The 18,012-nt window shown below is 33.4% G+C and overlaps 2 protein-coding genes across 2 annotated transcripts; one reads left to right on the top strand and one right to left on the bottom strand.

Moving 5' to 3' along the window:
- The first annotated feature begins 1,554 nt into the window (after positions 1-1,554).
- LOC102669974 (uncharacterized) lies at positions 1,555-2,616 on the top strand. The gene has a single exon (XM_006592969.1). It carries the CDS (start codon positions 1,555-1,557, stop codon positions 2,614-2,616), a length of 1,062 nt encoding a protein of 353 aa, XP_006593032.1.
- A 3,135-nt stretch (positions 2,617-5,751) lies between these two features.
- On the bottom strand, positions 5,752-13,444 carry LOC100797805 (T-complex protein 1 subunit beta). Its single transcript, XM_003539768.5, has 12 exons — positions 13,346-13,444; positions 12,619-12,647; positions 12,471-12,527; positions 12,247-12,312; positions 12,039-12,150; positions 10,000-10,128; positions 9,495-9,566; positions 9,260-9,375; positions 8,556-8,632; positions 7,788-8,273; positions 6,900-7,215; positions 5,752-6,211 (listed from the first exon to the last, which is right to left on the bottom strand). The coding sequence occupies exons 2-12, from the start codon at positions 12,622-12,624 to the stop codon at positions 6,065-6,067; spliced, it is 1,584 nt and encodes a 527-aa protein (XP_003539816.1). The 5' UTR covers positions 12,625-12,647; positions 13,346-13,444; the 3' UTR covers positions 5,752-6,064.
- Positions 13,445-18,012: the final 4,568 nt, after the last annotated feature.

The raw sequence follows: 18,012 nt of genomic DNA, 5'->3' as shown, positions 1-18,012 counted from the left end.
GGGTTATGGGATGGAAAAAGCGTATTGGCAGTTGGATCCAATCAATGGTGTTTACGATTTGAAAAATTCATGATATCACACTCCACTTCAATTCAACGAAGAATGTCCAAATAGAGTGTGGTTATCGACTTTATGCTTTTTGAAGTTCGTGTTGGGGGTTTAGGGAAGAGAGTTACGTGTGAGGGAGAAGGAGATGAGTGGGTAGTTTAGGGAAAATAAATGTAAAGGAGGCGTATTTAGCACATATGGAAGCTGTAAATAGCACAAACCGTGGAAGAACTTATGCAGTCCAAACCCCCAACCCAAGACTTCTTGTTCTAACCCAAAACTTTGGAAGCCCGATGTGGTCAAGAGCCATATGCAATTCAATAAGAACACTAGTAATAAATAAATCAGGGTGTTTTCAGTCTAATTTGGTACCATTTTTTAAAAGAAAATTCATTCCAACAAAATATAAAATGTTAAATTTAATAAATAATTTACATAATTATTATGCTATATTATTATTTTATTTTTTTGAAAAAAAATTGTTAAAATATATTAGTTGAAAAATAGTTTTTTTTACTTCTATTTAGCATTATTCTTTAATATTAACAACTCTTAATAATATAAAAATAATTTAAGTATCACTTAATATTTAATACTTTTTTAACAATATTAATACATCATTTTTTAACATCGAAAACTAAAAGTAATATGTATACTTTGATTACAGGGAAAATAGAATGTTATGAATTATCATTTACTATTAATTACTACAACAAAAATAATATATTACAAACTTTCGATAAAAAGAAGTGTATTATAAATCACATACTATAATTATATTAAAAATTAACATAAAACTACAAAAAATATTAAGCAATTATCAAGTAAAATCTATTTAAGTATAAAGTGTGGTTCAATTTCATTTTCACGAACACACACAAAAAATGAATCAAACAGCATAAAAATGTGATTTTTTCAATTTTCAATCTGATAAGTTTTAGTATGTTTTGATTGGTTAAGTCGTTCACAACAACAAATTTAATTTTGAACACCTTTAAAATAAAAGGAGAGTTTCTATTTGCACTGTCTCTTATTATTACTAATATGCTCCCTTTTATAATTCTGTATCGCAAACTATCCTGAAATTTGCTTCTTTATCACCAGTTAATTGTTCTCCAACAGCTTCCCTTGTGTTGCTTCCTTATGCTAGACAAGCAATGTGTTGAACGGGTGTATCAGCAATTGCCTATAATGAGTGTTTAGGACTGTTTATTTTCAGTTACAATTGTTTTTATGATTCCTTTCAGTTACCATAGCTATTATGTTAGTGGTTATTGTTTTGGAAGTCAGTTATTGTTTTTATAATTTCTTTCAGTTGCAAAAAATCTCTATTTAAACATATTATTATTCAATAAAATATGTGTATTCATTTCCCTTCATTCTGTGAGTTAAGTTTTTTTCCAACAAATTGGTATCAAGAGTCTTCTTCTTAAGTGGGACCTGTGAGTGAACCGAGTGAAACCCACCACAAAAAGTCAAAACACCTTGCTTCAATTCATCAAATTGATGGATTCTGAAAGATCATACACAGCACTAGCACCACCTCTGTTTGATGGTGATAATTATCAAATCTGGGCAGCAAGAATAGAGGCACATCTGGAGGCAAATGATCTTTGGGAAGCTGTTGAGGAAGACTACGAAGTTCTTCCTTTACCAACCAATCCAACAATGGTTGAGATAAAAAATCAAAAGGAGAGGAAAGCAAGAAAGTCAAAGGCAAGAGCTTCTTTATTTGCTGTTGTCTCAAAAGAAATTTTCATTAGAATAATGACCATCAAATCAGCATATGAAATCTGGAGTTTCCTCAAGAATGAATACGAAGGAGATGAAAAGATTAAAGGAATGCAAGCCCTGAATCTGGTTAGAGAATTTGAGATGCAGAAAATGAAGGAGTCTGAAACAATTAAAGAGTATGCTAACAAACTTCTTAGCATTGCCAACAAAGTAAGATTTCTTGGTTCTGAATTTTCTTATTCAAGAATAGTTGAAAAAATACTGGTGACTATCCCTGAAAGATTTGAGGCTACTATTACAGCCTTGGAGAATACTAAGGATCTGTCAAAACTTACCTTGGCAGAACTTGTAAATGCATTGCAAGCTCAAAAGCAAAGAAGAAGAATGAGGGCTGATGATTCTGTGGAAGGAGCATTCCAAGCTAAATTGCAAATTAACCAAGGAGAGAAAAACAAGTGGAAGAAATACAAGAAGAAGAATTTCAACACACAAGAAGCAGTGGCTAACACTAGCAACAAAAGTGGAGACAACAACAGAGGATTTCCTCCTTGCAAGCACTGTGACAAAATGGGTAATCCTTCTTTCAAATGTTGGAGAAGACCCGATGTTAAGTGTGAAAAGTGCAACAAGTTGGGGCATCATGTGAGAATTTGCAAAAGCAATCTTCAACAAAAGAATGAGGCTCAAGTTGCAGATCAACAAGAGGAACAACAATTGTTTGTAGCAACTTGTTTTACAAGCAGTAGCTCAACTGAATGTTGGCTAGTGGATAGTGGTTGTACCAACCACATGACCCACGATCAAGAGCTTTTTAGAGAGTTGAACAGATCATAGGTATCAAAATTTAGAATCGGAAATGGTGATCTTATCACTGTTGAAGGAAAGGGAACTGTAGCCATTGAAAGTTGCACAGGTACAAAATTAATTTATGATGTTTTGTATGTACCTGAGATTGATCAAAACTTGCTAAGTGTGGGACAATTGGTTGAGAAGGGGTTTAAAGTCATCTTTGAAAATAAACACTGTTTGATTAAAGATGTCAATAACAAGAAAATTTTCAGTATCAAAATGAGAGGCAAAAGTTTCTCACTTGACCCACTGAAGGAGAAGCAAGCAGCCTATCCAGCTACTGTAAACAGTACAGAGGCTTGGCACAAAAGGTTAGGCCATTTTCATCATTCAGCTGTGCTGAACATGCAATGAAAGGAGTTGATTCATGGCTTACCTCACTTAGATTCTAAATTACCAAGCTGTGAAGCATGTCAATATGGCAAGCAAGCAAGATGACCCTTCAAACAATCAACCTTGTGTGATTGTACACTTTATAACTCACAACTCAATACACACATATCAATACACATGTACTTCACCCTTCATTATAGGTTCAATTTGTCACTTACTCACAATTTAAATCACAATTTTATAATATCAATATAATAATTTATACAAAATGTTTCCCACAACATGGGAAGTAAAATCCCTCAAACAATCATACATAATCATATTAAAATCATTGAATCAAAATCATAGATGAAAAATACAAAAACATTAAGAGCACTCAAGTTTATTAACTCATTCGTATAAGAACATCAATTGGTATGTCAAACACAATAATATTATATTTATAATCATAAGAAAAAATTATAATTCAATAAACATTTCAAAATAAATCAAAAAAAACATCGCCAACAATGGCCAACACTTTCTCGGATATGAAGGAACCAAAATCTGCACGCCACATTTCTCTTAGCAACTTGAACAAGTCCTTCCCAATAACCTAATATATGTATATTTCTGTATATATCGTGCGAAGATAATAAAGAAGAAATTATTACAGCCTATGACTACCACTATATATAATCTTTGACAATCTTTACATAAGACATGTTTTCTTCGGATTCCACTGTAAACAATAAAAGTTTTTTTAAAATATAAATAAATCTTAATTATTTATGTTTTATTTAATGAAATTGTTTTCAAAATATTCTTTATTTAATAAGTTTAAAGACTTTTTTATGCTTAATATCAAATTTTAATGAATGATAATTTAAAAAAAATATCCATTTTGTAATTAGGACTCACTTTTAACAAAGATAACTAATTTTTTCATAAGCCTAAAATATGTCTTATTTTACTTATAATTGAAACGAGAAGGAAGATTACATAAAAAAATTTATAATTGAAATCAAGTTTTTTTAATTCTTTTTTGTCTATTAAGGAATGGTTGGAACAATAGAAGTATGGTGATCCTAATAACTTTTCCTAATTACTAAGACTCAATGTAACTTCAAGGTACTACTGTTAAATAGTTACAGAGAAATTCCGTACCTCATCGTGCAAGCGTTGGGTAGTTATATGAGGATTTGATGATCTTAAAAGAAGGTATAACTTTTTGATATTTGGTTGAACCCTTAATATCTTCTCCACGAAAACTGCATTAATAAGAACAGCTAGAACAACATAATGATATCGAACTAATTAATCCTCCCTTACTGAAAATATAAGAGTGAGAGATAGAAGAAGACGTACGTTTTGCTAAGAATCCCGTTGCACCGGTAATATACAGCCTTTTGATGAAATAGTATTCTTTTTCAATAAAAATATCACTAAGAAATAGTATTGATATTCCATTATAAATATCTTGTGAAAATCAAAGTTATTAATTATTCCTTTTAATTATTTTACTATATGTAAAGGTATAATTGAAAAAAAAAATACAGTTACATTTGGTATTGTAAAACAACCAAAGTTTTGAAGGAAATAAAATATTATACCAACCAAATTTCAGGAATTGAGAGACCAATTAATTAGAATCTACCCCTCCATTCCTATAAAATTTGGTTGTTTTTAGTATTTTATCTTGCGAGTTAAATTCAGTCTTCTATGGGGTAATTTAACTAACATATTAACTATTTGTAGAATTTTAAAAACCTGAATTGTAGCATAAATAAATTTTTTAGTACATGGCTTGATGAAATTTCATCAAGATGTTGTGTATTTGTTAATTTCTTGTAAATATATAAAATTACAATCAAAAGTGGAGTTGATGCTAAAGTTTGACCGATGGTTTCTTGTTCCTCGGTGATGAAATGAATAGCAGACGACCATGAAAACACCAGCAAGCAGTAATCTCACCCAAACAAAATGCAATTAAGTGATTTGCAATAACTTTCAGCGTTAAGCAAAAACATATTTGTTGTGATTTAGAGTATTTCATTTGCGACTTAAAAAGCTTATCTCCAACTAGTATGTACATACGTACATGACTCAACCACAACTGAACATACCTACTCTCTACGCCGCCACCAAACATAGGCGGCAAATACATTGCCACCGCCGGACACCAAGTTATTCTTTGCACCATGGATCGTATTCAGGAGATAAGGTGAGGCAAATCAGGAAATTAAAAAAACAAAAAGTCAAAATTACCGTTTTTGAAACTTAAAGGAAAGGTGTTTTAAAATTGGGTAAAACCTAACGTTATATTTTAAAATTAAAAAACCAAAACTTACGGTCATCCTAGAAAGGTTCGATAGAGTATCAAATCATTAGGGTTAAATATAATTTTTTTCCTTATTTTTTAAAATATTTTTTTATTTTAAAATAAAGATATTTAATCTTATTTTTTAAATTCCATTATTTTAAAATAAAGACTTACACTCCAGTTTTATAAAATCCACAATTCTATTCTTTCAATCAAATTCAAAAATCAGTAAAAAAAATTAACTTAATATAATCCAAATGTAATAATACGACATAATTTATATACTCTACGTCATAGTACGTATTAATATCTTCACAGTCACCTAAAAAAAAGAACTAAAAAATATATAATAAATAAATGACTATTCTAAGATAGGAGAATCAAAATTATAAATTTTAGAAAATAGAAAAATCAAGATCACAGACCGGATGAGTACAGTTTCTAAATTATTTGTTAAAGAATGAAAGAATCTTTAAAGACGCAAATTAACGAAAAATCTCGAAAGATATCTTCATTCAAGAATGAAGTAAAAGATAATGTCTTTAAATTCAAGTAGACATAATTAACTCTAATTGCAGGGCAGGAACAAATGGTTCTAAGTAAAATTTCTCCGCCACCCACCCCAATCCACTGGCGTGCGACTGGGTTCCAAAACAAATCAAAATTTACCTAACAAATTTTTAGCATTACAACCAAGTTTCTTCCAATTACAACCACCATATCAAAATATCACAGCACTCATATTACGCCAAAAAATGCTGGCACCCCAATCATCCAAAGTTGGACCCTCAGGATATTTTACATTCGGTCTTCTCTCCTCCTCGGAGCACACGTGATGATTTCATCAACTCTAAGGATCATCTCAGCTGCCTCTGTTGAAGATAGCAATACAGCTTGCTTGACTTTGAATGCTTCGCATATCCCCCGTTCAGCCATGTCTCCAACCTTCCAGAAATACAGCACAGGCCAAAGTAGGTTAGCCAGACAGAAAATAGAGAGCACAGGATACTTTTCTAAGACTAACATAAACCAAGGTAAAATCCTGCTCTTACTAATCAGTTACAGACACACTAGTTTTTTTTTTATCAGCAAAAAATATGTATAGTATTATATAACGGTACCAGTGGTACCACACCAAAGACTATGTTATGCATTACACAACGTAAGTAATGCCTAAGGTTAAGTATGTATAGCAAAGTTGGATATAAATACTACATAACCCAAGGCAAGACAGCATCCGTCACCTATCACACTCTAGTTAATTAAAGGTATAGATCCTAAGTAATCCAGCATTAGGCACGTAACCAAGATGAACATGTCCACCAGGGATGTAAACAACAGACAGATATATATTGGAAATTTAGATGAGACACTTCAAGCTATATACCAAAAAATCAGTATAACCAGTTAATGGGGAAATCAAAAAAAGATCAGCTACCTACATAAAGACAACAATAAAACATTACAAATTAAATCAAAAAACATATGAAGATATTCCTGTGAGTGCACCTTGTACAACCAACCCAAGAGTAAAAAGAAATGTGGCAATATCATACATCCAGAATCCAGATGTGGCAATTCAAAAATGATGCTAACTCAAATAAATTCAACCAATACTAGTTTCAATACTTACAGAGCCAGAAATAACATCAATTCCAGCAGTACAGCCCTCCTTCTGATGCTCTGCACGGAGCTGAGAAATCAACTCAGCACTGTCCAAACCAGCATTATCAGCAATGATTGTTGGAATAGCCAAGAGTGCACGGGAGAATGCCTCAATAGCAAGAGACTTCTTTCCAGGAGTTTTCTTAGCCAATGCATCAACTTCTTTTGCCATCACCATCTCAGGCCACCCACCTCCAAGCAACACCCTGCTGTCATTGACAGTCTGAGATAGCACACACAAGGCATCATGCAATGACCTCTCAGCCTCATCAAGAACATGGTGGCTGCAACAAAAGTAGACATATCATACTTAGAGTGCAAATGAAAAAAACATTCATTCAAGTTTGTTGAAAAAAAAAAAAGATGTCTATTCATGCATAGAAAACACTCCAACACATGTCCAGCTCACAGTGCATCGATTGAAAAAATCAAAACTGGACAGGACTAAATAAAGAATAAAAGGCATAAACTAACTCAGTATGATGCTATGAGCACACATGAAGTCATGAAGACATGCATAAAAGCAAGTAGCATTCAAAATTCTAGCACTCAGAAGTTAAATCATTGGGCTCAATATGCATATCCAATATTCTGAAAGGAAATATATACGGGATTCTGGATGTGAAACTTCAATAAATCAGCATGGAAACAGCAAAAACGGAAGTAATATAATCCACCATGAATAGATAGTGATTATACTTGAATGGAACAAAAGATTAAAAAAAATCCTACTGCCAAAATATTAAAACTTCAGCTGACAAAAAGATTTGATATAATATGTTATCAACAATAAAATGCCTGACTATGTAAAAGAACACTTGAAAGGGGTTTTAAATAATAAAAGAGCAACAAGTACCTAGCACCTCTCAAAACTATTGTACATGCCTGCCCCATAGCAACACCAGAAAAATGAATCAGTTTATCCTCGCCAATCATAATCTCCTCAATAAGGTCGCAATGCCCAAGCTTAACAGACTCAGGATTGTCAAAGGTTGACGCAATTTCACCACCAGTTACCAAAGCCAGACGCTCAATACCATCAAAATCAGCATGCTCAATAGCCAATATTCCTGCATCAGCAAAGAGCTCCTCTGGAAAATTGTAAATCAACTGTCTGTTAACAAAACAGTTGATACCATGACCTATTATCTTCTGCACCTTTTCTCTCATTTTCTCTTTCTCAGCTGTTTCAATCTGAGCAACTCTAGCCATAGAATCAACACGAACACGTGCACCATATATCTTCACTTTGTCTGTGTCCATGGCAGTGTTTGCCACCAGTATCTTTGCATTCTCTATACGTTTGGGTTGTCCAATACCAATTTTCTTGTCAAGAATGAATCTGACCAAAACAAATTTAAAACAGACAGAGCTTACTTTTTACCCAGAGTAATGCAAGGATAAGCAATGCTTGGAAAATAAATAACAAGATTACTAATGCAAAATTATTCATTATGCAGGTAAGTGTAGAAGTTTATAATTTTTATAAGCATTTGACTTTATTTAAATGGCTTGAAAACTGCCTGTGCAACTCAATATGAAAAAGATACACCAGGATTCAATAAACAGGATGAAGCATTCCTATTTGCAAACTTCAAAATAATCTAACTTTAAGCAATATTACCCTTCATCTAAGAATGAATCCATTAATGAGCCTCCAGGTTTCTTTATAATCTGGATAGATTCTAAATTGGTGCTTCCCTGCATTTGAAACACATCATTAAAAAGCTAGATACAAGAAATGAAAACATGAAAAGACATAGTTAACTTAATCACAATATAGCTCAAACTAATAAAAAAATCCTTTGAGGAATAATCACATCTGTTTGCATAGTCTGCAGAATAAAAAAATTGAATAACTATATTACAAGTTAACAAGTCAACTAAAGAGCACTTCCTACTTTAGATCATTTAAAAAAGGAAAAAAATATCTTCTCCAAATGAAAACTGCCATAATCCAGAAAAAAATTACCAAGTTCAACCAATTATTTCTGAGTCTTCACAAAGTATTCCAAACTCACTATTATGAAATCATCTTAAAACACTTAGTTCATTGTTATTTATGAAGTGGAAGAAATTTGAATAGCCACATTCATACTGTAAAAAATTATTATAAAACTGTCGAATCCTATTCATACACAAGTTTTTTGTAATCTAACTTCCTAATAACATACTTTTAAGTAAGTTTTCAGTCAAGTATGAAGAAAAATATATAGATCAAGATTGAATCTAGTATTTGAAGGCGAAAACTTGGCAAACAGCACAAACACTACTAACAAAATCTACCAAGATTGAAAACTGGCATTCAGTAGGATAGGCACAGTTCACCTTTAGTCTCATTACAGCATCCACAGCTAATTTTGCAAAATGCTCCTTGTCCTGTGAGAGAATCTTGGAGCTCAAAGTAGTCATTGCAATGTTCAATAAGTCTGACCTGAATTTCTCTGGACATTAAAGTAAATTAATGTATTAAATAATAGTAATAACAATGAATTAAAAGGTTACAGAGACAATGATACAACCCTGAAATATTCCTATCCAAAGGGGGATGAAACAACAATACCAGAATCTGCTTTATTGTCCACAACCTTCTCCAACAAAGCATTACGAGCACACTCTGCTGCCATTCGAAAACCTAAAAACAATGCGGAAAAAAAGGAAGTATAGATGAGGCAACACTGGAAGTTGGAAAGAAAACAAAAGATTGAAAATGGACATTATTTCATTGATTACTTTTATTACTACCTCTCAATCCCAACCATTAATTAGAAAGCCGGAAGGATTAAAATTTTAACACAGTAGGTTTAACATTCACTAGCTTCAAAGGAACATTCAAAGATGCTAGACATAAAAGGAAGACATGCTATTTAAAATGCAAATTAGAAATGCATGATGCCCAATAAGGGCGTGTTGCTTTCTTGTCCGGTATAATTACTTAATGGGTAAATTGCCTCGTACTCACAATGTGAATCAATAAAGTTGCAGTTAGAAAATTTATCAATAAGAAAACACCAACAAAATTTGCATCATAAGAGCAGTTGGACCATTTGAAAAACAAAGAAATGAACCTGATATTATTGTCATCGGATGAATCTTGGTTGCAACCAGCTTTTCTGCCTCCCTTAAAAGTTCACCAGCCAACACAACAACTGAGGTAGTTCCATCCCCAACTTCATCATCTTGAACTTTTGATATGTCTAACTTACATTAAGGATGATTATCTTATGATTTAAACATGCAAAGAAAGATCCACATCAATGCTCTAATTAATAACAGGACAGGTATTATAAACGGTGACCAAGTACGCGAGGCTCCCACCTAGTGTGGTCTGGATCAGGTATATACACAACCTTACCCCCACCCAAAACCCACAAGTAGAGAGGTTGTTTCCAAGATTTGAACCTGTGAACTATATAAGTCAAAAGCCAGAAACATTACCGATGTGTCCATGCTTGTCAAACTCTCAAGTTAACACCAAGACTCTTACAATTTTACGATTTTAGGTAAATAAAACAAGTTAACTCAACATCAGATTTTTCTGGGTAAACTCTGCTAAATTAGTGTAAACTCACATAAACTCTCGAATGATGAAGCGAATTTGGATACAAATGTAGTTTTTGCCCCCCATTCACCCCAATAAAAGTATTTTACCAAGGCTCATATGGATTTGAAGAAATTAGCTTTTTATTTAAATGTTTTCACTTTAGTAACTTATGTATTTATGAATTTATATATGATTTGGTCATTTATGTTACTTTGATCTTATTTAGTACTAATGTACTACCTGACTTTATTATTTTAGTTTGTTAATTTGCTTTATTATGAAGTTTAAATGTTAAATTATTTTTGTGTAAATATTTTGTTGAGCATATGTCAACAATAGGTTTTTTTTAATATTGTTTTCACATTATGTAAACTCTTCCAACTTTACAAAGAGTTTAAAAGTCAACTCATAGAGATAAGTCTACGGAAGCTCCACAAGTTTACATCTAGAGTTTGACAACCTTGGATGCACCAACACTCACTTTTCTGGATGGCTATTATGCAATTGCAAGTTACAAATTGCTGGTCACCTCAAAGATAAACATGTAGCATATAACATTACCACCGGCTAAATTATTCAAAAACTTCTGCCAAATCCAAGATTAACGGGGATTCAGGAAGTCAGAGAGGCCAGTTTTCACATTGAACTTGTATGTTACTTTTCAAGACCAGCTTAAACAGAGGCATGGTTGGAAAGTTGTGAATGTCTATTTTTAAACTGTGTTTCCAGTGTTATCAATGGCAGCAAGTGGAAGGCAGAAGGCCAAAATTCCACCATATAACATGCCATTGCAGCCTATGGTGCCACCATAGTGGGCCTCCCTTCACGAATTGCCCGTGGTGGTTGGCAACAATTCTACCACACAATTCAGCCATTGCAGCAGTGGCGCCGCCATTTAACAACATTGGTATTTTCATTTTGGACTACCAGCAATGTCTAATGAGTAAGCAGAATTCAAATTCTTCTTGAAATGATAGTGAAGCTACATCTTCTTGGATCTAGCTGAACACAAGATTGGAATATCCCCCAGTTGGAGGCATGATCCAAAGTCATTTTTGATAAGCCACTCTCCTATACTTAAGGATGTTCCAAGGCCACTACTTATATGATTCTCATGCAGAAGAAGTTCTGGAGTTACTATTTTGAGGATTTAGAAGAGCCTTTTCTGCTTTTCTTCACTTATGCTGCATCACATTGGTGAGTTCCATTCAGTGATGAACTGCAACAAAGAACTTTTGTATCTCTTTTTGTGGATTCAGATAGAATATAAATGCATCTATCTAAAATTCTAACGTATATTTTAGTTTTTGCTCCAGACAGACATCACTTTGTTTTAGTTTGTTATGGAATGGAACCAGGACTTTGACATGTACTTTAGAAAATTCAAAACCTAGACTTTTTGCTTTGTAATCATTGCATTGAGTTTTCCACGGTTAAAAATTATTAATTTAGTAACTTTCAAACCCTATTAATAGCATGAGCAAGCATTTCACATAGCTCTTTCCAAGATCCAACAAATTATAAGCTGCTTTCACCACAACAATAAAAAAATTACAAGGATACCAACAAGGACTTTAGCAGCTGGGTTATCAATATGGAGGGACTTCAAGATTGTAGCGCCATCATTCGTGACAGTAACTTCACGTCCTCTACCTGTTGACTGCAAAATTTTATCCTGCAGTTATCAAATCCAAGATATATAAATTAGTTATGAGTAGAAAATAAAATCATTTATTACCACCACATATAATGAGTGAAGAGGAGATTTTACCATTCCCTTTGGCCCCAAGGTTGTCTTCACTAAGTCAGCAATAGCCATGGCTCCAACAAAAGAAGCCTGCACAAGACCAAATCATAATACACACGGAGATAGAGTTAACCAACTTTCCCCTTACTCAAAAGGAACAGCACATGCTAATATTTTCTGGTACATATCAGAAGTAGTATATCAATCTTAACAAACCAAAACAAAACATAAAATCATTACAAGCTCACCATTCTGGCACGCTCTCCTTTTTCTTCACTAGCTTCATTTTTAAAAATATTATCAATCTACAGCATTCACCACAAAAGAAATCCTCAGCTGAAGGGAAAAAAACGAGTAAGGAAAGAAAAATAACAAATTTAGTAGCTAGTAACTTACCGCCATTACAGGAATTCAAATGCAATCACCTGAATAGAGAAACATATCCTGTCAATAATCAATCAAAGAAAAAGTATCTACATCTACATTCTATACTAAGGGAAGGCAGGCCAATTTGAAAATAATATTAACAAAAGCGCATAAAAAAATGGAGGCAGAGCCCCCCTCACCCTAAGGAGGCACTTCCCTATACATATATAGGGCCTGATTTCATTGTTTGTTCCTTTCACCTTTCACAATAAACCACTCCTCTCATAATATATATCCACTCAGTTTACACTTATTAAAGCTACCTATAAAAAGAGTGATTTTTCCTATATCACAATCTACCATCAAGCTACAATATAACACAAATCTACCAAAAGAACTGAATAAAACCTTAATCAGTTAAGGTTGGCCCTAGGTTAAGCACTGCAAATGCAATTTTTAGTTCTATTAACTAACGCGTTCATAAATCTAAGTAAAATTAACGTCCAAGTATTCATGCACATCATCCTAACAAAAAAAGAAACAATCGGAGTTTGGCTCGGACAACAGAGAGGAGAATGGATTTATGCGAAGGTGAGAAATGGAAGAAAACACACACGATTTGAAATGCGAAATTGATGCACTGCGCAATGGAAAGGAACTTTGCGAACGAAGAGAACAACGAGAATTGAAATGCATGAAGTAGTTAAAATAAGCAAAAAAAAAAAAAAAAAAACCGAGAAAAAAGAGAGAGAGCGACCGCGGAAGAAAGTAGGGTTCGAGAAGCGACTGAGAGTTCAGATGCGAATGGAGAGCGCGAGGGTTTTGGGCGTGTGAAAATATGGGTTTATACTTCACAAATACAACCTTCTAAAACGTTTCGTTTTAAGTTTTAACCCACAGTTTTTTTTTTTGTGAATTCCCACGGCATGATGATGACTGGGCTTACTCTTATTATTGTTGGTAATTGTTATTTCTTAAGGCAATTGCTTCTTGCATCCCACAAAATACTTCCTGCACCTCCTATAATTTTGAAAATTTTACAATATCTTGAAACTACCCTACAGCCTCCTTTGTTGATGTTACAGATTAGGTAATCTGTAAGGTAATTTTTCCAGATCCCGTTATCCCTATTTGTGATAGCTGCATTCTATATTGGGTGATCCCAAATGCCATAAATATTCAAAATTTTGTTATGAATTATCTAATATGGAGTATTTTTTATCAATTCCATATTAGGTAATCCATAATATAACTTTTTATGTTCTAGATTGCTCTTTTTGGATTATAAAATTTATATTCTGGATTACCTATTCCAAAATTGATGAAAATACTCCTATTTTGAATTAATCAATCTGTAATGGTGACCAACAATACATTTGGTGCTTTCTCACCCATTTATTATTGATTATATACTTTGAGGTCCTTTTGTCACAAAACTCCAATGGTCCCATGAACCAAAAGCTTGAAGCTTGTGAACCTAAATATGCGACAATAATCAAACTATAAGTTATCCTTTCTACGTTGAAGGGATACAAGAATCCTTTGTGTGGTACTATATATAGTTTTGTCCCATCTTGTGGCATGATGGCTTCCCACTTCTTAACATGTCTAATGCCAAATACATGATCCACCAGATATTTTACAACAATAAGTCACTGTATGTGTCCAATGTCGTGTTTTTAAGTTCAAACACTAAGAATTTGTCTTCCATGTACACAAAATCACACTCTTTTAGGTATGGGGTTGGCTCTTGCTCCCAACCCAAGTGAGATATTCTTGTTGTTGGGATGTGACTTGCACAAAGGGGTGGTGAATGTGACAGTGGAAGATGAAGAGTGTTGGATTTGAGATGGAGGTTAAGACCTTTGTTAAGGTTTTGGGAAACCGACGGAGAGAGAAGGAACCATCAATGACGGAAAGGACGTACAAAGGGAATGTGCACTGTTATGGAGGTAAAGGCAATTTTGGGATTTTAAAAATCATGGTGGTGCAATTAGCAAATCATGGAGTGTTGGTCTTCACTCAATTTAACTTATTGGGCTTATTGTATTTGGTATATGAATAAAATATGGGCCTTTTCAGATTATGTAGTTGCTTGTATGAAATTTTTTATTGGCTTTCTACACCTTCAATGTTGCTTCCTGTACTTTTTTTAAGCTCTCAAAATAACTTATACAGAATAATAATCATACCAGTGTCCCCATCTAACTTTAAAAAATATAAAATAAAAATAATATAAAATAAAAGATAATACCTAACTCCTCTATTATTAAAAATATCTATTTGAGTCTCTCTAGTCTTATCCCTATCAATCATCCACTCAAGTTGCTTGTAATTGTGTGTCAAAAAACAAACAAACCAACAAATTATCTAAGTATAATTTTGAGAATCCTTAAATAAAGAAATATAACTATTATAGCTAGGCAGTTAATCATGTACCTCCAAAAGAAAGTTGAATGAACAAAAATGTCCAATTTTTTCTTCTATCTTCCTCCTCTAGTATCACACGTCAACCCTCCACTTGCTCTATGTCGCCCTTCACCCTCCCCTCCAACATCCTCTAGTAATGTTGTCACCCACCACTACACCAACTTCAAACTCTGATCCCATCGCCCCACAAACGACCCATCGTCACAAAAAATCGCAAATCAAAACAACACAATTGTGCCACACCAGCACACCGCACACCACCACCGTGAGACACCTAGAAAGGAAATCACATATCTAAATCATCACCATGAGAAACGGTTTGAGTAAGAAGAGTATATGAAGGAGGGAATTATAGTTTGAGTTTTGAGTTTGAAGCTTCTCGCATTAGTTATTCTAGAAGAAGAAAAATACTATTTTGGAAAAATTATTCTTGGAGTGTTTATGTAATAGCTATTTCAAAATACATATATACTTTCAAAAAAGCTATTATAGGCTAGGAAAAATCTCATTCCATAGTAGTTTTTTTTAAAGAATTTTTCTATTCCGAAATAGTATTCCAGAAGTGTATATGTACTCAAGAATAACTATATGGTTTTGGAATGGGCATTCCAGTAACAAAGGCTAATATGACTTTTCTTGCACTTCGATGGGATTTTTGACAAAGTGGTGAGGAATGGAGAGCAATGAGGCACAACAAAGGAATGAAAAAGGATGGGAGGATCTAGTGGATAAGCATACTCGGAAAGTGGTAGCAAAATGCCCCCAGTGACAGATTGCAGCCTTGCATGGTAGTTTGAAGATATTTCAAAATTGAGAGTTGCAAGATTCAAAAGCCTTGTAGCTATGTAAAAATCAAAGATAACACAAGATGAAGAACACACTTTTTGTTCATTTTAGGTCCTCATTACTACAAGGGAAAGCTTGCCCATTTCAACCTCATGTTATATCAATTGGACCATGCCTTTTGGTTAAAAATAATAGGACAAAATATATTTTTAGTCCCTCAATTATTCAAGGTTTTGATTTTTAGTTCATGAACTTTTATTTAACCAGTCTTGATCCTCAAATTATTTTTTCATTTTATTTTTTTTTCCTATCGTTAAGTTTCTTTGTTAAATGATGTGGCATTGAATTTCTAAGGGTGTATTTGGTTTGCATTTTTATTTTCTGTTTTCATTTCCTGTTTTCATTTTCAAAAGATTAGAATTCTGAAAACATGTTTGGTTTGACTTCTTGTTTTCTGTTTTCAAGAAATAAAAATACTGAAAATATGTTTTCAAAAGGAAATATATTTTTAGATTTGCTTAAAATTACATTCCTTGCCACCACATTTTTATTTTACCCAAAATGAGGTTCCTGGTTTCAATTGAAAACGAGATTTTATTGTTTTCAGTTTTTAGTTCGTTTGAGAAAATATTTTCACTGAAAATATTTTCAAAAATCCAACCAAACGTATTTCTATCACCATTTTTTATTTCCAATGAAAATGAGAACAGAAAACAGTCAAACCAAACACCCCCTAATTATTTTAAAATATTAGTGGTGATTTTTATTTTTTGACTGTTAAAAAGCAACATAAGTTGATTGGCTAGTCATTTAAAATGTGTTTAATAATTTTTTGGCCATTAAAGACCGCTAGTAATTGCATTCCTAACCAGTAAATCTCAAACATATAATACCTTCCAAATTCCAAATGAAAACGTTAACTTTCAAAATACTAACTTTTCCTCAAACAAATTCATGTTTTTGTCGTGTTTCCATTTTCCTTCAAAGGAAACAAACCCTCCAAACTCCTCCTCACCGACGACGACCTCTCCATCGTCATCGCCAAGCCCAACTGTAGCAGCGGTGGCAACGAGCTCCTTTCTTCTTTCGTCAGCCGCTAGCAGAACCGCGACACCAACCTCGATCGGGTCCTCATCCCTTTCAAGCCTGTCACATCCATGTTCGATAGGTCGCTCACTCCCCCACCGCGACCTCCCCACCCCACCACCATTTAACCGTGGCGGCCCACCAATCTAATATGTGTTATTCGTTTTAATGAGAAATTTAAGTTTTGAATTCATTAACCAGTGGCTTGTTATCTCACATGAGTCACCAAAAAGAAAGGATTTTGGTTCAATAATGTATTTTTACTTTGTAACTATGATTGTTTTGACTCGTATGCTTGTGTGCAATTGTTATCTATTCAGTTTAGCTTTTGTTGTTATTTTGAAGCTTCTTGTTGAGATAGTTAGTTAAACTACTTGGTGAAACTGAGGAATATGGTCATGGTGTAAACAATTTTTAGCAGTTTCTTAACTATAAGATTTTTTTTCCACAAATCAAATATCACATCATTAGTTAACAAATTAGACTATAGAGACTAAAAACAAAACAGAAAAATAATTCAAAAACCAAGATCAATCAAATAAAAATTTAGGAACTAAAAGCAAAAACCTTAAGACCCGTTTAGGGTGAACACCCATTTGACAATTGCACTTTTTGTTACCACCAATGCCATCACCTCTATCATCGTCACCAACATAGTCATTATCATCACTATCAATACCACCTCCGTCACCACTATCAATATTGTCACAACCATCATCACTACCATCACACCACCACTAGCTGCTGACACCAACACCGCTACCATCATTGTTACTGTCACCACTACCAACGTGACACCACCATCATTGTCACCACTTCTATCACCAATACCATCTCTGTTATCACCAATATTGGCATCGACACCATCGGCATCACTATCACCACTAATGTCTCTATCGTCTTCATCATTGATACTATTATCATTGTCATCACTCTCCCACACAAAAGTACTTTTAAAATAATTTCAATATGATATGAAACTTTCAAAATGATTTTATTTTGAAACTAATCATATTTTAAAACCTAATTTTATTTTTTTTAAAACTAAAACTAAAAATTAATTATTATTTTTAAAATTTCTAAAACTCAAACCTAAAATCCACCCCAAACATAATAGAGGGG

This window comes from Glycine max, chromosome 12 (assembly GCF_000004515.6).
Source record: "Glycine max cultivar Williams 82 chromosome 12, Glycine_max_v4.0, whole genome shotgun sequence".
Lineage (NCBI taxonomy): Eukaryota > Viridiplantae > Streptophyta > Magnoliopsida > Fabales > Fabaceae > Glycine > Glycine max.
This window is presented reverse-complemented; position numbering and strand designations above follow the sequence as displayed.

Bases quoted from the DNA above. Each gene is read 5' to 3' on its own strand.
- LOC100797805 (XM_003539768.5), bottom strand. The intron at 9,376-9,494 runs GTATTGTTGTTT...TTTAATGTCCAG, and splicing joins GGACAATAAAGCAGATTCTG to AGAAATTCAGGTCAGACTTA. The intron at 6,212-6,899 runs GTAAGTATTGAA...TATTTCTGGAAG, and splicing joins TTGATGTTATTTCTGGCTCT to GTTGGAGACATGGCTGAACG.
- LOC102669974 (XM_006592969.1), top strand. From the start codon at position 1,555: ATGGATTCTGAAAGATCATACACAGCACTAGCACCACCTCTGTTTGAT.